General features: G+C 39.4%; 1 protein-coding gene across 5 annotated transcripts; it reads right to left on the reverse strand.

The window, feature by feature from the left end:
* LOC111841549 (transmembrane protein 71-like) lies at nucleotides 1-25,024 on the reverse strand. Of its 5 annotated transcripts, XR_011990265.1 has the most exons (11): nucleotides 24,904-25,024; nucleotides 21,487-21,538; nucleotides 20,911-21,117; nucleotides 19,807-19,982; nucleotides 18,742-18,939; nucleotides 18,388-18,460; nucleotides 18,056-18,117; nucleotides 17,916-17,962; nucleotides 8,185-8,290; nucleotides 7,348-7,430; nucleotides 1-450 (listed from the first exon to the last, which is right to left on the reverse strand). XR_011990265.1 is itself a non-coding variant. In XM_023807372.2 (10 exons), the coding sequence occupies exons 2-9, from the start codon at nucleotides 21,510-21,512 to the stop codon at nucleotides 8,186-8,188; spliced, it is 894 nt and encodes a 297-aa protein (XP_023663140.2). In that variant the 5' UTR covers nucleotides 21,513-21,538; nucleotides 24,904-25,024; the 3' UTR covers nucleotides 2-450; nucleotide 8,185. The 5 variants fall into 5 exon arrangements, 4 of the variants coding, with proteins under 4 accessions (XP_023663140.2, XP_072567795.1, XP_023663141.2 ...); XM_023807372.2 differs by lacking the exon at nucleotides 7,348-7,430 and having other exon boundaries at nucleotides 2-450; XM_072711694.1 differs by lacking the exon at nucleotides 1-450 and having other exon boundaries at nucleotides 7,277-7,430.
* Between the last annotated feature and the right edge of the window lie 980 nt (nucleotides 25,025-26,004).

A 26,004-nucleotide genomic window follows, 5' to 3' on the forward strand; every position in this document is an offset into this window, starting at 1 on the left:
TCATTTTATGCAGTTGCATATATTACTGGAGAAATTTGATGGAACTATCCTGCTGAAATGTAGTGCAGCAGCAGGACCTCGCTGGAAGATTTACTCACGATGCTTTGCATGCCAATCCTAGTGGCCTGTGGCAATAAACAACTGATGGCAAACTTGCACCTCTAACTAGCCAAAAAAAACATACAGCAGTTACCCCCACCCCTCAAAAACTGCAAAAACAAAAATAAGACAATCATGCAAGGATACAAAAAGGAACCACAACCATCTCTGTCAGTATTACCATTTCCTAAGAATTACTATCATTTCTCAGAGCAGCAGCAGGAATCCAGGGGGGAGCAAATGATGAGGAGAAGCTGTGAGCGAATGAGCATGTGTGAGATAAAGCTCTACAGGAGAGCTCAGCACAAGAGGCTCTTTCTCTGCTTCTGATTCCGAGACGTCCTGAAATACCTGCAGTGGAGATAAAGCGAGACATCTTCAAAGAAAGCCCTGTCTTCTGTAGTTTTACACAAGAAATATCTGAGAAATATGAGTCAAATCAGTGAATCCCATGAACCTCATTTTGTCTGTTGCCGTCAAGCCCTCACTGTATCTGACTATAGTAATAAATATATTCCTCAGCCTTTGGGGAATACATATGGTTTTATCACACTTTGTCTTGTGAATACAGTAACACTAAAAATATTGTACAGCTCTTTTTCAGACACATTGCAGGGGTGACAAACTGGAAGTTATCTCCCCAAAGACAGATCGCCCCCCAAGCTGAGACAGCACTGCATAGTGATGACAAACACGCACACGCACGCACACACGCACACACACATACAATATGTTATATATAACATCATCCAGGTCAGTTGTGGAAGCCATTTTATGAAGTCTTTAGAATGGCCCACATCACTGGAATTGTCATCTGGTGGTTTTTATGGCTTACATACAGTATATATCTAATTTATTATTATATATATAATTCGTTGAACTTGTGTGGCTCAGTTAGTTAGGATGATCTGTTTGAAATCAAAAGGTTTCTGGTTCAAATAGCAGTGTTGGTAAGATTATGTCCCTACTGTACACTTGATCAAGGCCCTTAATCCCTCAATTGCTCCAGCAACTGGCTGACCCTGCATTTTCAATTGTATGGTACTTTGAATATGAGTGTCTGCTAAATAATTAGTGTTTCTATCTCATTGATCATCTATGGGCAGCTAGGTTTTGATGAATAAGGCATATGTAGTATTAGTTAAGTAACAATATGTTGACATTAGTTATTTGTTAAAACAACGTGGTTATTAAAAGAAGGGTGTTTGGGGGGTGTTTTGGTGTAAAGCGACTGAAGTTTATCAGATATAAATATGTTTAAATTGATGAGCAGTCACTTAAGCATTAATGCTGTGGAATATGTTCATTTTCATTGTACACTGAGGTACATATTTTTAATTTTTCAGAGATAATCTGTAAGAGTTAAAAATGAATAAAGCAGCCATTAGAGGTCGACGTTTGCGACGAAGAAGATGCTGTCCGATCAGAACTGAAAGACAATTAAGAAAACAAAGAAATCACTACGACTTAAAAGGTTAAAAATAGGTCAGGTTTTTTTTTTAATGAACCCACGAATGGACACTTACTAATAATGTGGAAAACCCAACTGAAAAACTAGGACAAACTAGGACCAACCATCCTTGAAACAACGTTGTCTTTGCTACAACAATGTTAATCATTATGTGTTTTCCTCTGCACCCCTGTGCAGAGCATGGGATCTGGGCACAGAGACAAAACAATTTTAACAAATGCACTGCTCCGATGAAAGAGCGGGCATTTGCCATAAACAAAGAGACCATAACTGAAGAGAGTGACTCATTTATAAGTTTTATAAGTTTTATTTTTCCACCAAGGTAGTACTTTGACAGTTAATCAGTCAGCTACATAATCACTTTGGGAGCATAGACAAGGAATACATGATGGTAGCGTTTGATTCTTGCACACTTTATCTTTATTGTGCCTCTGGCTTTGGTGGGATTTTATAAGTTAGGAATCTTTTCCATTTTCCCAGGTCCTTTTTCAGACCTTAAAGGTATTACTTTTCAAAAAGCAACACATGACCTGAAATATAACAGTTGTAACAGAATATTTTCCATCCGTCCGTCTGTCTTCCAAAAACTTAGAACAGTGGATCCTAATGTAGGCAGCATAAGGTACGATGCAGCTTATAACGATTTAAAAATGGTCAAAAACTGTATGTAGCAAATATTAAATTAATTAGCTTTATTGCAAAACCTTAGGTGATGCTGCATGAGTAGTACACAAACTTCATCTGATCCTGGATTTTATTAACTTTCTGCCTCATAGGCGGTGCATCCTTCCCAGAAACTGCAGGCTGCACATTCTATAAGCTGTAGATTTGCATGCTCCCTGATTCCCCCCCCCCCCCCCCTCCTCTGATTGGCTGTTTTGTCCAGCGTAATGAGCAGCAGCACATTCTTCCTTACATTTGTACATTGTAAAAGCTCAGTCATCATGCTCAATTGCTTTGGATAAGCAACATCTTCCATTCATGTCCGTCCATCCATCCATGCATTTTCCATAATAGATAATCCAGTTCAAGACTGTAGCGACCATCAATGTTCCCTTTCATATATGTGATCTCAAGACCCACACGCTGTCATAGACCATTCAAGATCTTTTTAGATTCAAGGTATACAGATAAAACTGTTTCTATTTTCTATATCAAACTGGGAAAAAACTGCTCTGTTTCCTTCAGGCTGGAAGTGGAGAATTCAGCTTCTAATGAAATGCTTTCATCTCACCATTAGCTCAGAATAGCCTGTCGTCAGTGTTACATCTTGCAGTTGTTCCTGTCATGACCAGTTCTGACAGGAGAATCTGCAGTTTTCCCGATTGTACCAACAATCACCTCCTCCTGTGTAGATGCTGCAGTTCCACTAGGGGGCATAGCAGTCAATGATAGAAACGTCCATTCAGCTATTGTGAGTTATAGTTTGTTCACAACATGCTCTTTTAAACCCTATTTTGCATTGGGCTTCTGTGTTCCAGTCTCTTTACAGAAGAGTAACAACCGCCTCTTTCCCTACTTACAGGTTTTCAATAACCTTTCGCAAATTACTTCATTATCTGACGCAACTCTTCTGCAATAGATTTAGAATCTACAGACTCTATAATTACTTCTTCCGAATCAATATGTGATAAAATGTTATTGTAATTTAATGTTCATTTTTGCACTGCAGCTTTTGCACTTTTTTGGGGGTGGGGGTGAGGGTGGTGAGTGCCCGAGCCTGTGATTGGACGATTGCCCGCTCAAACCCCGGCCTTAGCAATACAGTCACAAAAAACTCCATGGGCCCTTGAGCAAGACCCTTAACTCCCAGTTACAAGGGCACCACATGCTGGCTGACTTTGCACTGTGACCCCCCCCCAAGCTATTGAGAGCAAGATGGGGTAGGCTAAGAGACGAATTCCAATATACCTGTACAAATGGTAAATAAAGGATTTATCTTTTTTGTTTATTTTACTCAGTCATTGTGGAGTACATTACAGTATAGCTAACTGTTGTGTGAGAGTATAGTTTTTTAATATTGTGTTTATTTTGCAGGTTATCCTTTATACACAACAGGAATGTGGTTAACCTATAGCCTTACACTGGGGCACTTTTGACTTGGTTACCAACCATTAATTCAGAGGCAAACATACTCCTGACCTCAGTCAACACTCCCTGCAGCCACATCCATCCAGACCACCCCCAATCTCACCCCTAATTAGGGGAAAATAAGGACCTCCTTTAAGTAAAAGCTCTGTGAGGTATTGGGTCTTCTCTCACTATGATTTGACTTCTCATCTTGCTCTGCACTGGGTTTTTATACTCTCCTTGCATTTTGGCCCTGATTCTTGGATTGTGTTTCAGCGCCTGCCATTCCTCTTTTTTGAGTAATTGCGCTAGCTTGCTCTGCACTCAGATCTCAGAGCTTATAATTAAAGTCATTATGATAATGAGCTCATTTCGATGAGTGACTCCATAAGGTTGTAAGTCCTAAAACGATTCAGTGTCTGTAAGACACCTGCCTTGCTGTAGCGTTTATATATATATATATATATAAATATATGAAATTGTCACACATGAACATAGGGAAGGAGTGACAATCCATGTGCTGCTTTGTTGAAATGAAAGGGAATTTATTAACACAGGCAACTAGAAACAAGAGGAGCATGAGAGATCGAAACGGAGGGCAGGCAGGAAGGGAGAAACACAAATAAAGACCACAAAGGGAGGAAAACACCACAATACTGACATCCACAATGGCCGACAAGGGCAAGCACATATATGCACCTATAACAAGCCCTACACAAGGGTCAGGTGAAGGACATAACAGTTTACTAAACACTGGGGCTGGGAAGAACAAGGTACAGGTGAGAGTCATCATCATTAAACACTCAGGACTCAAACACTAGGAATGGGATAGCTAGCGACACCTACTGGCCAAGTCAAGATGAGAATCAGGACAGGGAAGGAATTGATCCTGACAGAAATCCTTCACCTTAACCAGTAGAAACTGGTAAATATAAGTGCAACATTCTAAAAAAAAATGGCAGGATGTAAAAACAATACAAAAAGTGGATGCATAAAATTATGCAGGATATCAGGTTAACCCAAATAATTGGAGATATAGTGGGATTTATTGTTGGCTCAATGCAACAATTTCTCATGAACAGGTGTTTAATATAAGCATAAAATAAATTTTACATAATTCCACTGTAGAAAAACCTTGAAATGATTAAGGAAGACTAATACAGAAAGACTTCATCTTCCGTCACTGGGGATACAGTATGTATTGTGTTTGATTTGACAATGAGAAGACAATACGGCAATTTTGGCAGCGCACAGACCAATTGTGCCCATTACTTGGAATCCGAACAATAACAATAGAAAGTAAATTAGCTTTTTGGAGAGATATGTTTTCTATAACGTTAGGGAATAGTAAGTTAACAGCCTGCCGCAGCCAGAACACTTTGCATCTGAGGGAAACACAGAGCTCTCTGGCAAGAAAAGTAAACTACAAATGCCTGCATTCATTGATATCCCTTTTCAGCTATGTACAGCTTAATTTCCAATTAGCTCCTGTTGCGGCCTCAAGGGAAGTGAGAAATGGAAGAAATCTGAAGTTGTACAATTTGTCCACTTACAAGGTGACTTTGGTCCATGGAGGTACATCAGCACAAAAATACAAGGGCCAATAAAACTTCATTATGCATTCAAATTCACAGGTTTAACTCTGTATTATGATGAGGTCTGTTTTTGTTTACCTATGCATTTATTGAGACACATACTTTGAGATGCCCGTGCTTTTGCAGGCATCTCTACATGAAGTGCGATATGCCGCCCAAGAAGGAATCCTACCCAGCTCAATAGTGTGACGGAGCTGATGTGTTTCAATAGACTCACGTCGAACAATGGCTGGATAGTATTAGTTGCACATTTTATTCTTCAATATGTTTACTGGAAGATTTTTGGGAATGAAATATAACAAAGTTAAAGAGCAGTAAAAAAAAGGTGGAAATGCAAAATATGACTGATCCTCTGTAGTTAGGACCCAAATAAACCTGACGCACAATAAAAGGTAACTGGAACCTATTAAAGGAATGGTTCTAAAAATACACATTACAAGTAAAAAGTACAGTTGGGACACCTATATGTCTTATGAATATTACAATGCTGTCCTTGACCATTGTGACCATGGCTTGCTTCTTTAATGCAAAGTTAGGGTTGCACTACAGCTAAGAGTGGATTTACCCATTGGCAGTGTGTGGCTCAGTGGGCTAAGCCTGTATGCCTGTAGTCACAAAGTCGCTGGTCAAACCCAGCCTCAGCGTGTCTGTGGGTCCTTGAGCAAGGCCCTTAACCCCCAGCTCCCTGGGTGCTGCTATGGGTGGCTGCCCTTTGCAGACAGCTTACTCCACAAAGAGCAAGTTGAGGGAAGTATAAAGACAATTTCCCCATGGGGATTAATGAAGTGTTAATTATCATTATTAAGCTGGGCCCTTCTAGTTCTGCCACAGCAGCATACAGGGTCCCAACAATTACTTTATTCTAGGGGCCCCCAACCCCCTACTTTCAGTCATCACAGGTTTTTATCACTTTTTAAAAAAAAAAATATGTAAAAATGGAAAACCATGTACGTTTTAAATTGAAGTGCAAAATTATAATAATGTTTTTTTAAAAAATGCTTTTCTATGATAATAATGAGAGTCAGTAAATTCACAAATTAATTGATTTTACATTATTATACAATATGCCTTCTCTTGGAATCAATGCCACATCATAGTAAAAAAGGTGTTTACAATCAAAAATAATAAACATTACCATTTTGACTACAACTGACAACAATAATGATAACAATAATTAGGCTCCTTCCCATTAGTCCTCAATATTTTAATTGGAGAATATAATTAAATTCAAAATTAAATGTTCAAAATTATGGTCATTTTTACATGCATTGAAAAGAAAAAAACCCTAAAAATGTCTTTTCTTCACAGACGTTCATCCATAGAATTCCAATATAGACTCAATTCCTGTTGTTCTCCATTTATCCTTTATCTTTTCAGAACTGCAGTTTAAGGTTTTTATACTGTTTATGAATGCTAGCCCTGCCCCATATAAGATATACTGTATAAGATTCTAACAGGTCTGGATGCTGTTCAGTCAAATGGCTATTTCAATATTAGTTGAAATACTAGAACTCGTGGCCATAAGTGGAAATTAGCGGGAGGACATTTTAAAATGAATTTGAGAAAGCACTTCTTTACACAGCGTGTAGTTGGAGTATAGAATAGTCTTCCTGTTCAAAGAAGTGCAAGCTAAAACCACGGGTTCCTTTAAATCAGAGCTAGATCAGATTTTATCAACTCTGAGCTATTATTTAAGTTCTGCCCAAATGAGCTTGATGGGCTGAATGGCCTCCTCTCGTTTGTAAATTTCTTATGTTCTAATGATTATTTAAATAATTATTATGAAATTATTATTAGGTTAGATAAAATTTTTTGATACCAGAGGGAAATTATGTACATGTACGAAGAGCACAGACAAACATGCATTTAGTGCAAAACAGGCAAAATGTCAAGACTACATAGTACTGTAGTAATAGATGATTGCTACCTGTTTGAATATTTTATCATTACCTGAATTACTCATTTTCTATTAAACCTTAAAACTTAAAAAATGTTGAGTAATGCTGCACTTAATAATCTTTGATTGTGTTTTGTATCGTCCCTAGTCCAAGATAGGTGTCACGCCCTGCATTCCTGCCCCGTCATTCTCTCCCTCTCAATCGTTTATCTTACCTCTCATTTCAGCCCTCGTGTGGATCACACCAGATGCCTCTTGTTCGCTCCTCATCAGTGACGTATAAGAGTGCCTCCCAGTCCTGTGCAACCCCAGTCTGGTCATTGATGTTGCTACCTGCTTGTGCTCCTGAGTATGTCCTGTGCCTTGTGATCCTGCCTAATCTTAATCTCCCCGTTTTGATCCCTCGTCATCCGTTTGATTTACCCCGTCAGTGTTGTGATTTCCTTTACTTAAGCCTCTTTGATTTCCCTTGACACCTGCCTTCCCATCTGTCCTTGCCCTTGACATGACAATAGGAAAATGGAGCAAATTTAAGCCCCAAAACTCTGAGCTATAAGGTACCTGTACTGCTTGCCATCAAATGACATGTGATCAGTGTGGCTCAACCTATTGGGCAGCATAGCTGGCTGACTTTGGGCACCATCTTTTGATGGCTGATGTAACAGGTTGATTTCACTTTGCTTCTGATTGGAATCGTCGGCAGTGATGCTTGCCTAGGATGCCACTTGGCTTCTGAATGACACTGCATTTGACATCATCACTTTAAAAAATTGCATTTACAATTTTTTTGCAGAAGTTCTGGAAACAGTTTACCTGGTCTGGAAACTTAGATTTGTGTCAAGGGTGAACTGAAATGTCATCCATTTAGTATAAGCTGGAGCAACTTGGATGTAATCTTTGAGTTAATTTCCTCAAAACACTGCCTTGCTTTCCTCACCATTGCTGACAAGAAAGATCTGGCTATATAGTGAATATGTGCTGTTCGTTATTCATAATGTGCAGAAACTAAATGGGAAAATAAGAAAAGTTGTTTAAAAATGAGGGGCAGATACCTTAATCTTGCAGCCAATGATCCATGAAGCTGTTATCTTTTAAAGTTTTGGATAATGTATCCCATTGAGTATGGCCTGAAGTCCATGCGTCTTCATTTATCAAAGCCTGTAGTGCAGAGTTGAAAGGAAACAGTGAGATTTACTGGGGTTTGTGGTATAATGTGATAACCTTGTCCTGCTAACGAGGCACCCATACATTGAACATTTATCTTATACACATAATTCATGTAGTCAATTCATTATAGAACTCCATTATGAAGTAAAGAAGTTACATAAATAAGAATGAGGATTCTTTGGTTCGATTTATGGAACTGATCTACTGTCCTTTTTTTTTTAAATGAAACAAATGTTCGATTCAAAGACTTGGTTGGGGGGGGGGGGGCGGTACTGTGTGCTTCTGCACTTCAGTTCAATTACTTTCAATGAAACAGCATGTTTATTAAAATCTTATTTTCATTAAAATATTGGTCATCTCCGAGCCTTGTGAATGTATATCAATCAATTCTGGTATAATTAAAATAAAAAATGTAAACAGGCTTTGGCGTTTTATATATAAACAATCAATCAATCTCCAAAAGCCTGATAAAATTTCAAGTACTTTTTTGCAAGCATATAATCTACAATGCTTTCATTAAAGGATAAAAACAAACACCAAAGCCACAACATACAGAATACAACACACGCTGTTCGCAAAGGCTATTGGGATCGGCACATTTACTCACTGGGGCCAAGTTTCCCAAAAGCTTTGTAAGCCTAAGTAGTTCGTAAAACCCCTCTTACAAATCATCTTAGATTTTCAGAAAGTTTCCCAAAAGCACTGTAACTTAAGTACTATTTGAAAATGCTCATAAATTTACATGTGCTCAGTAGTAGTCGTCGATGTCTGAGTCAAAGCAAATGACTGGAAGCCAGCTGGAAGTTAAGTCACATTGCTGTCTGCAGTAATGTACTGTACACCTAATGTATGGTGTTTTTTTTTTATTACGTTGTGCAATTATTTTCTAGGAGTTTGGAACATAAAAAATAGTGGTTCAGGGCTATAAAAAAGGCAGAGACAGAAAAAAAAATGAGTTATTAAAAGGTAAATAAATAAATTTTAAAAATGCAAAAACTGAATCGCTACCAGAGATAACCCGAAGTCATACTGACTCCCCACACCATGATGCCAGGAGTAATGCCAGTGTGTCTCTATACAACATTGGCAGGATTGGTCCTTTGCCCTCGATACCCCGCACACGACGGTCATCCGTGGTAATGCAGAACCGAGATTCATCGCTGAACATGGCATGACGCCACTCGTCATCGGTCCATGCCTCCTGATTACGGCAGCACTTCACACGCAGCCCTCTCTGTTACAGTGTGACTTTTTACTCATACATAAGCCGGCATTCTAACCAAATTCAAGTGTCTGTCTGTTCATGGTTTCCACGGTAACTTAACCGTTATGTACATCGGACATTCAGGAAACGTATTACATACACATATTACATACGCGCGTGTGTGTGTAAAGCCACAAAATAACATATTTCAAAAGATGCTGAAAATGATCTCTTAAGTCTGATTCAGTTGTTCGTTCTCTACCCAGGTGTCTGGCCACAGCTGCATTTTATATACTAACCCTTTCTGAAGCAGACCTAGAACGTGAGTTTGTCAGATAGGAACAATGGTGTAGAAAAGGAGAGTTTGTTTAGAAAGTACGTTGTACTCATTTGAAGCGAAGTGAATCCAGTTTGCCTTTATTTGAAGCAGATTTTGACATATTTTTCATTTTTAATCAATGAAAACATAAGGAAAGAGTTATGGGAACTGAAGTGTGATGCGCTACATTCATATTAAATGTATTTTAAAATTGCATGACTTGATTTGTGAGTAAAGCCTTTGATTGCCTTCTTCAATAGTCATGCCCATCTTTCTTCCTGCTCAGGTACGTTTCTCCATCTCGTCGCTGATATGATGTCATCTGGGATTTGCTAATTTTCCCTGGAATAATATGAAACCTCTTATATACTCTATACTTTACTAGAATCATCATATCTGGTCCACAATTCAGTTGCCGTTTTACTTGTCACTGTCATGGTTGTTCATTGTGGCCACGCCCACCTCCAGATGAGCTCAATGGACAATCACCCACATCTGCACTCAAAGCTCTTTCTGATTGATGCCTCTTTGCTTGGTCTAGATGTCTACTTCCATCTATTTAGATTTGGCTTTCTGGCGTCTTGGTTTGGATCTTTACCTTTCTGATGCTGCCTGATTTCTTGGTTCTCTGGTTTGGTTCTGAGATTTTGATTCATTGTATTGGTCCTAGTTTTGACTTTTTGGCTTGCGTTCTGGTTTCTGGTGCAGCTCTGCCTCTCGGATACCTTCTGCATATCTCCTGACCTTGCTTTGTCCTTCAGCACCCTCCTTTGTGTCACCCAGTGGAACACAGTGCCTGAGTCCTACTTTACCATCTCAGCTGGATCCCTCTCAGTCCGTGCCTGAAGTCCTGTCAGTCCCAAATATGCGGATGCCCTCCAGCTGAAGAAAAGAGGTCCGACAGCCAGAATGCCTGCCTGCCAATGAGGGCGGATGCGGATCTGGGTGTGCCATTTAGTCAGGGTTAAGGAAAATCTAATTTTATTAACTCTGTCCAGATTTTGTGTCAGGAATATAGGGAACCACTTATTTATAAGTATGTTCTGTGACAGGTTTATAATGCTGAAGAAAATAAAAACAAAATTCGAGAAATGCCCTGTGGTGGACTGGCATGCCATCCATGGAATTTCGCTGCCTTTTCCCTGTGCATCCTGGGAAAGGCTCCAAGCTGTCTGTGACCCTGACCCTGCCTTGTTTATTTTTCCCATTGAAGTTTCTCTGGTCAATGATAAGATTTAAATTGACAATAGTATTTTCCCCATAAAGTATTTACATTCACTGAACTCTTCTTCAAATAACTTCATGTACTTCGCAGTTTTCAATCGGATGGATGGAAAACTCAAAATGAGAAATCACAAACGGTGCTATAAGAATGAGTTCAGTGAGCTGAATGTGATAATAATGATAATAATTATGTGATATACATGTTTCATTCTCATAGTGCAGTTAAGATATATAGCACAATCTTTATTTTAATAAAGATTAATGATCAACATGTAGCAAGTCGAATATGGTAGGAGAATTGATAGTGTAACAAAATCATTTTACAAAGTGCTATACATTAGTATGAGGGGTAAGTAAGAGGGTCCTCTGGCACCTGGACTTATTTTAATATGTTTTCTTGTTTTATGTCCATTTAACACCAGGAACTGACGCCAAGTCCATAGCATATTCAACAGAGTAGGAGACAGAGAGAGTGTAGACTGTCTTGGAAACCAGCCCAACAACGGACATCAATGGAACAAATTGGTTTAGGGAACCAAGGTTGGAAAGGACTGTAAAGTCATTTTTCAGCCTTGGAGATGACAGAGGAGCACAGTGTTGGTAAGTGAAGAGGTATTCACGGAGCCTGCTGACTATTCAAATGCACGACTCTGCCGAAGCTTGAGGGTCACATAGTTTTCCCTCCAAAAGCTACCTCCGGATTTCCCCATTGGTCACGCGCATTTATGCTGGCTCAGTGAAAATGACATGGAAATGCGCTACTGCTCAAATTAATATGCATGAGGGGAGAAAGCTATAGCCCAGGTCCCTTTAGGAATCTGCAAGTAGCTGCCGGCAACTAGGCTCAAAGTTCCCAGGCTTAACATTTTAACGTTTTCCCAGCTGTGGGATCATTCTCCATCATTCACCAAACAGAGGATAATTCTTCCTGAGAGTATATGAAAAGAAAGTACCGGAAAAAATTAAAACAGGCACTGTACAACAACAAACACCTATATGAATAATTAAATGAACGATTTCATTATTTGGAAAATTCTTTCATCCAAAGTGATGTGCAATTGAATCTTGGGATTTGAACCAGAAACCTTCCGATCACAGGCACAGAAACCTAATGAACCACCCCTTCAAGAATGAGTATCTGTATTATTTGCATGTGATGATAAATTTGATGCATGTTTGTCGTGTTTACATCTTGTGTCTATTCTTCAGTTATTAACAAATTTTTAGATTACAGATTTTTTTTAAGAATAACATTAGTCAATGAACTCTGAAACTTGCAAAGACTGAATTGAGGCATGTTCAGTGAAATAATTTTATTAAAAGATAAAATTAAAAGCTAAACCTTCCTGTTATTATATTCATCCTTGATAACCCATACTCCAGACAGGTAGCGCTCATATCAAGAGCTTTCTGCAAAAAATGTCTTGTGCTTACTCTGTCTCAGAACCTGAATGATAGTGTTAAACCCAGCTCAATATCAGCCTTTCTGGAAAGAATTACTGCCCTTCTGCGTTGCCTAAACAGCAGGGAGAAGCCTATGAGAATCTCATCGAATCAAGTGGGCTTTCTGGTTTCTGTGTGAAACATTACACCGTGTTTGTTTCCTATCATATGCAGACCAGTCAAGAAAGCCGAGGGTGCTGAAGCAGCTCCAAGCCCTTTTCCTCTTTTGTAAAGGAACAGTTGGTTATTTATGTATTTTTTTCTTTTATACATTGTAAAAGCGTACTGTTCTGAGCACATCCCAGTTAAAAAAAAAAGTGACAAGCTGGAATCAAATTGCAGGTGATAATCAAAACTTTTGTAAATATTAAAAACATTACTGTCATTTGTATTATTAGCATTTGCTGGGTAATTAAATAAAATCACTCATCTGACCACCAGACTGCAGCGACCTATGATGCACAAACATGTTGCCTAGTTTTCTATCATCTGTATTTGTGGTGACCGTTTACAGCACATGGAGTTTCAGGATGAGGACCATTTCTGGGTCAGTGGTCTAGACCAGTGATTCTCAACCCATGGGTCGCGACCCAAGCTCTGAAAGGGTTGCGAGTTGGAAATGTAAGCATTTTGAAACCAACAAGCTCCTATGCTGATCCACGATCAGATTTCCCAGCCCCAATCCTATAATTAACCTATATAAATGGGTCTTGGGTCTGCAACTGCTTAGCACAAAATAAGTGAACACAACCAATGCAAGAAGTCAAACCACAGATACTTAATTTAAAATTCACTGGCACATCCAATCAGATTTGTGTGATAGGCATTGATTGGCGTAAATTGCAGTGTTCACTGTGCTTGATTATAGCATTAATTTAAACCTATACCTGATATAGTGTTCTATATCGACTGAGCTGGCATGATAAAAAGTGGGTCGTAGTGCAAAAAAGGTTGAGAACCACTGGTCTAGACACCCCTGAGATACGATCTTACTGCTTTGTCTTCAATTTTCTTTTCTAGCAGTGTTGTTTGATCTCAGGCTTTAGGATTGGAAGGGAATTACATTCAGGATAAATTCATGAAGATGTCTGGAGTGCTGTGAGTCCCCTGTAATGGCTGCATATTTTACACTGATATTTTACTCTGTTTTAATAACGAATAACATATTCAGAGGCAGGACTTAGCACACATAACCATATGTTATGTGCTGTTGATCTCCAGTATGTTTTTAATCAAAGCCTAATACAACTTTCATGTTGTTTAATTGCGGCTTCAACATGAAGATTTAGAGAACAGGGCATTCACGTTCAACCCTAAAGCAAAATGGCAGTCGTGTGTCACTGTATTCCAGTTGTGTGCTGAGGCTAAGGCTTTGCTTCCTTTGCACTGCCGAAGCTGCACTACTGAAGCTTTGAAGCCAAGCCTAAAAAACCTGAGAGGTGCCGGCATTTTCATAAGACTATAGATGGTCACTTGAGATGATAGTTACTGAAGACATTTATTTTTTAGCAAATGAAGACTCAGTATCCTTTATGCTCAGGCTTTTCCAGCAGATTGCAGAAAGAAAATTCTGTGTCTTTCAGTGCCCTCTTCTGGAAGCATCAAGAAACTATAAATGCAGGAATTTTAAAGGAAGGCATGCCAAAGATGAAATTCAAACTGTTTTTGTTTCTTAAGCACTGTTGCCTTTCATTATCAACATATTTTCAATTGATGGTCTTTTAATAATAGTGATTGGTTGAAATTCTAGAAGTTCCATCTTACAACTGCTTTTACAATAGAGCAGGGTTATTCAACTCACGGTCCTCGAGGTCCGAGCACTGCTGGTTTTCCAGCCTTCCTTTACCTGTCAGTCAGGTGTGAAGCCTCTGACCAATCAGAATCAGTAATTATTAAACAACTACCTGGGAGAACTGAAAACACGGCCTGGATTTGGAATCGAGGTGAAGAGCCCTGCAATAGAAGGTCACAATGGGCTAGATGTTTTATGTTTTTGTTTACATTTATTTTGCAGATGCTTTTGTTCAAAACATAAAAGTGAGGATCAGAGAGCAGGGGTCAGACAGTCCCTATGGCTATTGGGAGTTGCTCAAGGGCCCAAACAATGATATCACTCTGCTGATTATGGGATTAGATCCAGGAACCTTCAGATCATGGCCACAGAGTCCTGACATTTACTTTCTGTGTTTTCCAATATTCTGTTAAAAATACTGAATGAAAATATAGACTAATGAGAAGAGGCTTCTTTCGTTTGTGCAGGAACTCCCTGAACATAATGAGATGTTTGTCTAATGCTTACAGCTGCTAGGCAAAGCATTGCATTTGTGTGGCACTGCACATTTTTTCATGTCAGTTTATCAAGTTTGATAAATTAACATACCATCCATCCATCCATTTTCCATACCTGATCACAGAAGCCATGGGTGCAACACAGAGATTAGCCCGGGATGGGGTGCCAACCCATTTCAAAAGTGCATGCACATTTTAAAAAAATATATATTTTATGATTTTGTATTATGACAAATGACACAAATTAGGTAAAGTTCTTTACAAAGAAAGGCAGCAATTCAACTCAGCATGGTTTTTTGACTGTGGGGGGAAACCCCATAATGGCATGGGGAGCCCATGCATACTCCACACATGTAGATCCTGAGCAGATACATGAACACTGGTCCTACAGGTGGGAGGCAGTAGTGCTGGCCACGGCACCACCATGCCACCTGAAGCTAGCCATGCCTGCCCACCAATATGCTGTCTATCACAGACACAGAACTACATTTCCCACAATGCTGTGCCAGAAAATTGGAAAAACAATACATTGGCCTCCCCAAACTGGCAGAGACCTGACAAGGGGCCCTCTGCAGCTTGTGGTTTTTGCGTCCGAATGCTGTTAAAGCACCCCCATGGGTGTTATTTAATCAGACTCTGCCCTTGAGGTTAGAAGCTGAGCGGATGACAGTGTCCACTGAAAGGATGTTTGTAACTAGCACATTAAGCCACTCCAAAGCCTGAAATACTTATTTTCAACAGTATTTATAAATGCTTGGTGTATTAGTGATTTATATATGCACCGGCAAACATTAGGCAGCAGCACTGTCGGTGGCTATCGCTGCCTTCAGGTTAGGTCGGAAAAATCGTAAATACGAGATGACAGCACGTGAAAGTCGTATTTACTAGTGGGAAACTCGGGATTTTCTTTAAGCCCAGAATTCCCGAGTTGGGGGCGTGTCATTACAGCAGTCAGTAGATAGCTCTACTGCGAAAGGCAAATTATTTTGAAAGTATTAATTTTATTCAGTGTGTCATTGTAAAACTGAAATGTTTTGAATGTCGAGGAGATTGTTATTAAATAGTGTACCGTGAAAAAAAAGAGGGTTTTTTGTCTCAATATTTGATATATGTAGCCTGTCAACTACCTGCTGTTTGAGCAAGGGATTACGAAAAGTTCAATTAATGCTCAAAATACATTTTGGCATTGGAGCAATGAAAAATACTGCAAATCAAAAAGTTGCTTTCTTATCTCCTCCATTCTGCTCTGACTTAATCACTTGAACACGCGTCATGTTGTAATTACAATTTTCCAACTCTCTAGTCGGATCTTCCGAGTAGGACTTGAAGCAGCATAAAATGCATCTATGCAGCGTGTGTGAGTTCAATAGCCTCATTGGATGGTGAAATAACAGAGACATTTTAGCCCAGGATATATTCTTATTAGTCAGCCAGCAGAATTTATTTGCATATTTTAGCTTGGTAGATAGCAAAATGAATTTCTAATGTTTTTTTTATCTTGACAGTATTTGGAATATCATTTCAGACAACTTGGCAATTAGGCAGAATTCAGACAGATCCAGTTTATTTACTTGATCGACATTATTAATTATTATTATTATTTGTTATGAATTCATGTCCAGAAGGTTGTGGGTTCGAGCTGTATGGCTGGCAGAGTAAACATCTAGCTGTCACGACCCTGAGCAAGGCCCGCGACCCCCCAGGTTACTAGCTACCCCCCAAGCTTTCCTCACTTGTGTCTTTCTTTGGACAACAGTGTCGGCTAAATGAATCAATGTAAAACCTTCACTCAGTGTGCCTCAAAGAGGAAATATGGTATATGGATGTAATTAACTGTCAATTGACAATATTGCACCACACATTTGGGGTGTTACGCATCAACAGGTCATCGCACTGCCAATATAACATGAAAAAAACTGATCACAACATGGGAGGCTTCTAATACAACACAAACATGATACCACATGTGAATGCAACACATTATATGGCTCTTTTGAAAACATGATGCAGATATTTGCTTATGTTTATTGCAGTTACCAAAGTGGTTTTGTGTTTGTTTTTAGTAATGTTATGGTGCCACGTATTTAAGTTGTTAAAAACGGTTCATACAAATGAACAACTTTATTATGCAAACTACCCAGGAAGTTTATTCATTAATAAATTATTTTAAAGTGTCTTGATTATTGGTCACAAAGATACAAAAAAGGCAAATATATATTTAAAAAGTGTGCGTCAATGCTAACACAAAGTTAGCCCCGTAGCGGCTCATTTTTGCCGGTAAACTGCTGCATAGAAAGTTTTCTACAGTTTTCAGTTACTAGGGGATTAACCAATTACTTAAAATAACTCTTCTATATTCTTTCAAGATGTGTGCCTTTGTGTGAGTCCCATAACAGCTTTCTTATTTATGAAAAAGAAACATTTCATGAATGTTCAGTGAGAACATGATATACCAGCTGCAATGCTCATGGGACAACTAGCTGGTGACAAACACAAACTCAACAGCACAAACAGCAACTGATTAATTTGATCACTATTTCAGTCCTTGCCTAATGTGTATATCCACAGGGGGGTTGGGGGGGTTGGGGTGCAGCCTATCCCAGGTAGCATGAGGCATGGGGCTGGGCTACACCCTAGATGGGACGCCAGGGAGGAAAACCATATGACAAGAGGAGAAACACGTGGAGGAGTGAGGAGAGGAGAACCTACACTCCAGAGGTACCAGCTGAGTCACAAAACCCCCTATATCATCACAATCAATTATAGCTTTAACACTATGTAAAAAGTAGTTACTTAAATACTATATGTGCGCCGTTAGATAAAATTGATTGTTCCCATACTTTCCAAAACAAACTGTACATCAAAATATTTGGCAATCTTGTCGGAATGTGCATAATAAAATGTATGTTTTGTAAAATGTATGACAGACATTAAGTGTGTATACATGATCATATTTAGTTTATATATGTCTTCCTTTTCCCCTTAATCTGCTATTCCTGATTGGAGGTGATTCCCTGTAATGCAACAGTGGAAATTAATTAGTAAATGTTTATTAGAAGAGTACTATGAGATCATTGTTAAGCAAAATTTTATTTTAAGGGGGTATTATTATTAAAACATGAAGAAGAAACACTCACCGCTGTTTCATGCAGTCTTGTGGTCCGAAGTGTTGTATTTGTAAGCACTGTGAGAAATTATCATTTGAAATCGATAATTAGAAAAAAAAAAACTTTAACGTTTTGTGGTCATTAGTTCTATTTTAAGAGAAATAACTTACAATAGGAAGCCAAAATCAAGGTAAAGGTAACACAAGCCAAAAGCAGACCCCCCAAGATCCACCTGTAAGGTAAATGACGTATATAATGAAAAATAACTGTATCAAAATTAAATGCCAGTTAATTTCCAGGAGCACTTGGTGAACACAATGCAACATTAGGGCGCATAGTGCACTATTTCATGTGACTTAAATGTGTAGAAGCTTTATAATAATAAGCCAACAGAGGCACGGCTAAGGCTGTTGCAGATGGCAAGTTTAGCTCAGTTAGATCATAAAATCACTGGCTAGTTATCAGCCAGACTAAGTACAGTATGTGAGATTTCAGGTCTTACCATGAGAACACTGCTGTAAGAAGACAGACTAACAGAATGATGATGAAGAATAGAACTTTCTGGGTCTTAGAGCCTGAAAAGCAGGAAGAATTTTACAACACTGTAACTGCATTTACTTCCCTATAAACCAAAGGAAATTTACTTTATGTAGCATTACTAATTCATATTTTGGATGAGGATTTTTAAATAAGGATTATAAAATATCATGAGGTGTTCATACTGTTATGGGAATACTTTAATAAAATCACTGAACTCATAATACAAGTTTGATAAACAATTTAAATATTTTGAATCTTACAGTATAGTAGAAAATGAATGAGCATGCAAGCTGTGTTTGTTAGCCTGACATTTCACCTGTCAGCAGTTTCATTTGACGGAGCTTCGTAGCAGTGAATGGCGACTGAACTGCGATGTCCAGGATCCCGCCCAGGGAATGACTGAACTGCTCCTTAGAAAAGCAGGCCTCGTTGTCCAGGGGCAAATCATGCAGCCCCCCCATTTGGTGAGTCTGCGGAGTAGTTTTCTCTGGATGTGTTGGAATTGCACCATGATCTGGACAATACATAGACACTGGCTCACTCTCCTTTCTACAGTTACTGAGGTGATGCAAGATATATTCCAATAACATTTGGAAAAACTTAAAAATCTATTTAAGGTATTCCCGCTTAAGCATACTGTTTCCAACTTTCTATGGAAAAAATGATATTGAGGCAAAATTATCAGCCTTAAAAGTAATAAGTAAGTTTATTTCATATCAGACAACAAAGATCCACATCAAAAACAACAAAAAACAAAAATAAAAAAATAATTGTTGATCCCTGTGGGGAAATTGTCTTTACACCTCCCTCATCTTGCTCTTTGTAGAGTAAGTTGTTTTTGTATAGCGCATTATCACAACATTACATCATCTCAAAGCGCTTTACAGCATACAGTACAAGTAATAAAAAATAGGAAAAGCACAAAATACCCAAAAATAGTGGTTTTATAACAGTGGTTCTCAAACTTTTTGGACGGGATACCAATTTGGATCTAACCAAAGCAGCAAAATACCACATGGGTGAAAAAATGACAGTAACATGAATAATAATTTGGGGACAGTATGTGTCTCTAAGCCTTAGCAGGCTAAGCCTCTGTGCTTGTGGTCAGACGTTAACAGGTTAAAGCCCAGCCTCAGCAGAAGAGTCACAGGTCCACGGTCCCTTGGCCAAGACCCATAACCCCCAGCTCCTCAGGCACCACAATGTGGCTGACCCTTCACTGCCACACCCCCAAGCTTGCTCTCACCTTCATATATGCTTGTGAATTTCCCCATGGGGATTAATAAACTATAAAAAATGACCAACCTTCTCACATGGTGATGCATGCACCACAGTTTGAGAACCGCTGGTTTATAACACGAACACATGCTTGTTCACCCACCTCGAATCAAGTCGCCATCCCCCTCTTCAGTGCCCTTCATCCATGTTGTGTGGGTAAGCGTGGCCTGAGGCATCCTATCAGGCACCTTCCCCTCCAGCAAGGACTCATGCGATTGGCTCATGTGAAACACACTGGCCAGTGACTTGAACGACCTCCTCTTGCGTCTGTTAAACACTCTATAAGGAGTGCAAAATGGCACACAGACCATCCTGTAACTGCCCCCTTCAACAGCAGAGTTTGCAGGCTACATGTGATATGTGTGAATTGGGGATATCTGATACATCTGCACTTCCTGCTGAAGGAGCAGTTTGCTCTAACTGTAATGCTGCATTGCATGAATGGATATGAAAAATGGATGGGGAAAAAATGTTATAAGAAAATATTTGTTTTCATTGCACAACTGTACGATAAGATATACTTTATTGCTCCTAAGGTGGGAAATCTATTTTTTAAAATTAAATATAAGATGTACTGGGTCAGCACCATGGAAGGTGGAGATATGGAAAAAAAAACACTGAATAAAATGTATATTTACTCTTATCCTCCTGAGTCCCGGGCTTTTGTTTGCTGTGCATGTTTTATTTCCCTTAGCAATTCAGAATTAGTAGGACCTCATAATCATAAAAACCAAACATTATTTTTTTTTAACAATTAGTAGTTTTAAACAAAAATGATGTCCTTATATGAGGACGTAGGGTCTCAGGAGGTTATCTTGCTGGCAGACACCTTTCTCCAGAACATCTTCAAGCGGAGTGCAAATAATAGTGTATTGAGCAACAGGTAAAACTTGTCAACACAAGCTCATGTTGCCGGGGAGGGCCGAAGTTTGGGTCAAATTGAGCAATTAGTATTAAAATAAGTGGCTGCTGTGTGTGGGAGTGAGGAGTGAGTTTGTTCACTTTAGCTAGGGAGCAAAACAGCGATTTTATTTGTTGGCTCAATTTGTCCCCTATTACTTGCAGAGAGGACAAATATAATTTCCAAAATTCATCCCATAACTTTCCTGGCCCAGTGAATCTGTTAGACATGATGGAAGTGTGGGAGAAATGAAGGCCACTGGGAAACGCGGTCCAAAGTCTGGTATCGAACCAAGGTAGCACTCACCGAACCATGTTCTCCTTGTAGGAAATGTTAGCTTGGGAGGCAGAGGGGGAGATGTTTCCCTCATCCTCGGACAGAATGCTGTCGTCTGACAGGACATAGTAGCCATTGGTGAGGAGGCGGGTGCTACGGCGAGAGGAGCTTGGAGATTCTGCTAGGGAGCTGACGGAGAGGTGGTCCTCACAACCCCCAGGTGATAATGGGGATAGGCTGCAAAACAAAGTGCCTTTCAATTGTTTTTTGCTGCTATAGATCATTTTAATGTGCCCAATACAGTCTGGATTGGAAACTATAACAAACTATAACGTCAGCTAATAATAATAATAATATTCATGAATAATAATAATTTCCAACGATAAAAAAATAATACAAAATAAATAAAAATACTTGGCGATTTCTTACGGATTTAGTTCAGATGATCTGTTGAACTTATAGTAACATGGTGTCTTAACATAAATTTTATCTTTCGATCCATTATTATCAAGTCTTTTATATTTGAATCAACTGTGACACCTATATCGTTACTATCAGCATTATCAAGCCAATGAAAGCAGAAGAAATTCAGGAGCTGAGACTTACTTTTGACATGATTGGACTGTAAGCATCTCCTTTTCTTCTCCAAAAGTTGATGCTGTAAGATGAAGGCAAAGAGTGCAATCAGGAAAATTGCACTGAAACTAAATGACGCACACTTTTAATGGCCAATGAGGACAGGAATGTCAAGTCGATATCAAAGTTTGATAGGACAGCCAGCGATACAGTGATGGTACTTTCCTTAACAACCCCAAAAAGAAAATGAACACAAAGTCACATGAACAAGATGGCAAAATACCAATTAACACTGTCCAAGTTTTAGGGTTTGGGTCTCAAAGCGGGGGGCAGGCTGGAGAGACGTCACAGGCAGCAGGCACAACACAGGCAGAATATCTTTATTTGATTTTTTATCTTTTGGGGGGGGAGGGGGTCTCCAGGCAGCACACCCCAGGAGGGGTGGGCAGAATAAAAAGTGCATTAGCCAATGTGGGGGAGACTAAGTATATAATAAATGTATATTTTTGCAGTTTTAAACACCACAAAATAACAATCTCAAACATTACCACAAAACTGGATTAATACCTCAATGACTCTATCTCAAGAGAATAATTGTCATCAGCTTCATCCCCTACGGTACAATCACTACCGCCGCCCCCCCCACACACACACACACTCACTAATGAACAAATCAGTGTGACATCATGAAAACCAGATCAAACACCTTCATAAGAAGATCTGGAGCACAGAGAGCAAAGTAGATTTCTAGATTTCACTGTCACATGTGTTTCAAGGAACACAGTCGGAAGCAACAGTTTCAGGGTATTGTATCGGGGGACAGGACAAACAGCGGTGCAGTACAGGACAAACAGTGCAGCACAGGACAAGCATCAGTGCAGCACAGGACAAACAGCAGTGCAGTACAGGACAAACAGCGGTGCAGTACAGGACAAGCATCAGTGCAGCACAGGACAAACAGCAGTGCAGTACAGGACAAACAGCTGTGCAGTACAGGATAAACAGCAGTGCAGTACAGGACAAACAGCACTGCAATACAGGACAAACAGCAGTGCATTACAGGACAAACATCAGTGCAGCACAGGACAAACAGCAATGCAGTACAGGACAAACAGCACTGCAATACAGGACAAACATCAGTGCAGCACAGGACAAACATCAGTGCAGCACAGGACAAACAGCAGTGCAGTACAGGACAAACAGCTGTGCAGTACAGGATAAACAGCAGTGCAGTACAGGACAAACAGCACTGCAATACAGGACAAACATCAGTGCAGCACAGGACAAACAGCAATGCAGTACAGGACAAACAGCACTGCAATACAGGACAAACATCAGTGCAGCACAGGACAAACAGCAATGCAGTACAGGACAACCAGCACTGCAATACAGGACAAACAGCACTGCAATATATGATGAAATAGGGACGAAGAAATGAAAAGGGCACCTATTGCATGACATGTGCCCCCCCAACACATATAGAATGGTACAGTACACTATGTTTGGTGAAGTAGTCCCTGATTAAGATTGTTAAGCTAATGCTTTGTGGACTACAGAGGCAACCTAGATATTGCAATTTGGTATAAAGAGGAACTCCTAGACGGTATATTATTCATTTACTTTTATCGCATGTACAGGAAACTGCATCTCATAGTGGGACACCGTATCCCATTTTCTGCCATTGGAAGGGGCTACTAAGACCATTGTAAGGGCACCTTATAGGGCACTGTATCACATTCTCTCCACTAGAAGGGCACTTCATAACTGCACCCTTTCCATTAGAAGGGCACTCATTAATACACTTCATAATTATTTTCTTGCTCTATAGGACACATCTCCTCACATGAAGAGGGCAAAATCATGTGAAGGGCACCCAAAAGCGGCGTTTTTCCACCCAAAAGGGCACCTAAGCAGCATTTCTTCAGTCACAAGGCACTTGTCCCCCCCGCTCCCCCCTGAGTTTACCAGTGGGCTACAATGCTAAACACTAAACCACCATGTCACCCAGGTAATATAACATTAACTTTCTCAATACATATGGTCTTAATACTATGATATCTATGTGGCTATAGTCAATTGAAAATCTATGCAGGTTCCATTCATTACTCTGAATCAATAAACTACTAAAACTCAGTCCCTGGGTAATATATAAATGACTTTGACAAGAAGCTTGAGGCCACGTGAAGTTGCTTCCTAATACACACTGCAACTACTAACCCTGAGTAATACCTTGAGTACAGCACCTTCTGCAATTGTTCACAACTTTTTTTGCTGGAATTAGCCAAGATATAGGTGAGTTGTTACAGAAACAAAATTAACAATGTGAAGAGAGCAATCTAAGCAAGTGTGCCTACTAAATTTATACAACTACATTACATTTAACAATAATGACATTGTATTCCTGTACCTTGTGAAACTAAAATTTACCATCAAAAACAAAACAGAAGACAATCAGCCCGGAAATGTTTTGAAATGCTTCTCGGAAGGATGAAAAGCGGAATATTTCAGGGCTAAATAAGTCAAGCATGGGCAGGCAGGAGCCTGGCTTCCCTATCACTGTGACCATGCCCGCCTGTGAATCTCTGATCTTGCATATCAGACGGTCCTTCGCAGCACTACAGCAGCCGTGTCTTAGCAAACGGTTTGTTTTCTGTTCGTTTCTAAGGAAAAGAAACAAACGGCGCAGATGTTCCGTGTTTAGAGACCAATGCGGTTTGTTTCAGGAAGCGCCATGATGCAGCATGCAATACCGCCGCCGCTCATCACTCACTCATCACACACTTTCTCATAGGCCTACATTAATATTTACTATGATAAAATGTCACACAGTGACGGCAAGGGAATTATTATTTCCCATATATATTTCTATTATTATTCCCCTGACAAAAGTTCTACAACGCTAACCACGTTTAAGGCTACTTAAAAAAGTACCGTACTTTCCTGTTTTTATTATTGTCGCTTTCCGTTACGGGGCTGCCTGCTCTCACGCATCTGGCGCGACTCTCACGCGAGAAATCTTACCGCAAATCTGTAAAATCCCATTATAAACCTGAAATGAGCTACATCGAAAATGCAGGGCAGGTAATAAAACTGTCACATAGCCTACACAAGAATGCGTGTGCAGAGTTTGTCTCGAATTGAAAACCTCACTCCAGCCGGCTGATCAAAGTTGACAAAGTTGGCAACTCGCGTTTATAGTAAACCGTTTAAACGTGATAAGGGTTGCTGAAGAACTCCAGCAACTAAGAGGATTAATCTTCAAATAGTCTTGAAATATCTTATGACATATTTAGAGCAAATAAATTATGCGTGCAAAAACAGTCTTATGCTGTAGTGTGTGTAGTGTAATAACAACGACAATAATATTAATATTAATAATGAACTCTAATTGTGTAATACGTAAGTTGTCCTGTTTTAACTACATTTAAAAATGCAGCTGATACTTACTCGCTTTAAGTCAGATTACTTCATTCATCCTAACTTCATAGCGTTTTGAGTGTTACCATCATAGGTCTAGCAATGGCGTTTCTGGCAGACATGTGGTTAAGCTGACACTTGTCATATAGTGCCACACCCATTAAAACACTGTCACGGAAGCCGCGACATTAAAGCAACACGTGCAGTTCCCATGGCAACACAATTTAATAACTGTATAGGTAAGTTATAATACAGTAACATCGCCAAATAATATACATCACAGGTTTATTTCATCTTAACTAATAGTTTAAATCACTGGCTGTGGCGGCTTTGAATAATTAGGTTACAGACATTCCCGTTTGCAGTTCCACAGCCTTTTAATGTTAACAGTATATCTAAATTCACTGCTTTTTAATCCCTTGAAGTTTACATAATTAATCCTGTTATTGTGGCACCTTCCATTAAATACTGGAACAAGAAATAACAACAAATACATGCAATATTGAAAATGTTGTCATTTTCATTCATACAAACAGAAACAGTGCCAGCGTACCATATAACATATAAATTTGTATGCGAGTATAGAAAATGGATGGATGGAAATTAAAAAGTTTAATGTTTGTATGCAGACGATTCTGGGGCGTTCGAGGCTTCACCCGAACGAGCGCCTAATGAGTAACTATAAGCAAGAGAACCCGCAGGCAGATTTGGTCTGTGTGACGAAGCCCCGGATGTCTTAAGGTCGCATAGCAATCGTCCTGTTTGCTTCTTATTTACTGCTAAACCGTTGTCATTTTCTTCATATAAAACCTCAAAAACATTCCTCTCTCTCATCACTTTGCAAAACCTAAACACTTCTCAGTATGAAGTGGAGAAGCCAAAACAAGCTAACAAAACACTATAATAATTGTATCTGTAGTATAATTATCAGCTCCTCTGTGAAAATTGTCATGGGTATGAATGGGCAAGAATAAGTTTGTTCTACATTACTAACTAAAAAATTCTGGGGAAAGAAAACAACAAGTATGTCAGTTAATATGTGGAGTTTGCATGTTGATATGGGGTTTCCTGCCGCAGCCCAGAAGCATGCCGAGGTTAAGTGGAGTTGCCAAATTGTCCATAGGTGTGAAT

Source organism: Paramormyrops kingsleyae, chromosome 1, assembly GCF_048594095.1.
Source record: "Paramormyrops kingsleyae isolate MSU_618 chromosome 1, PKINGS_0.4, whole genome shotgun sequence".
In the NCBI taxonomy this organism is placed as follows: domain Eukaryota; kingdom Metazoa; phylum Chordata; class Actinopteri; order Osteoglossiformes; family Mormyridae; genus Paramormyrops; species Paramormyrops kingsleyae.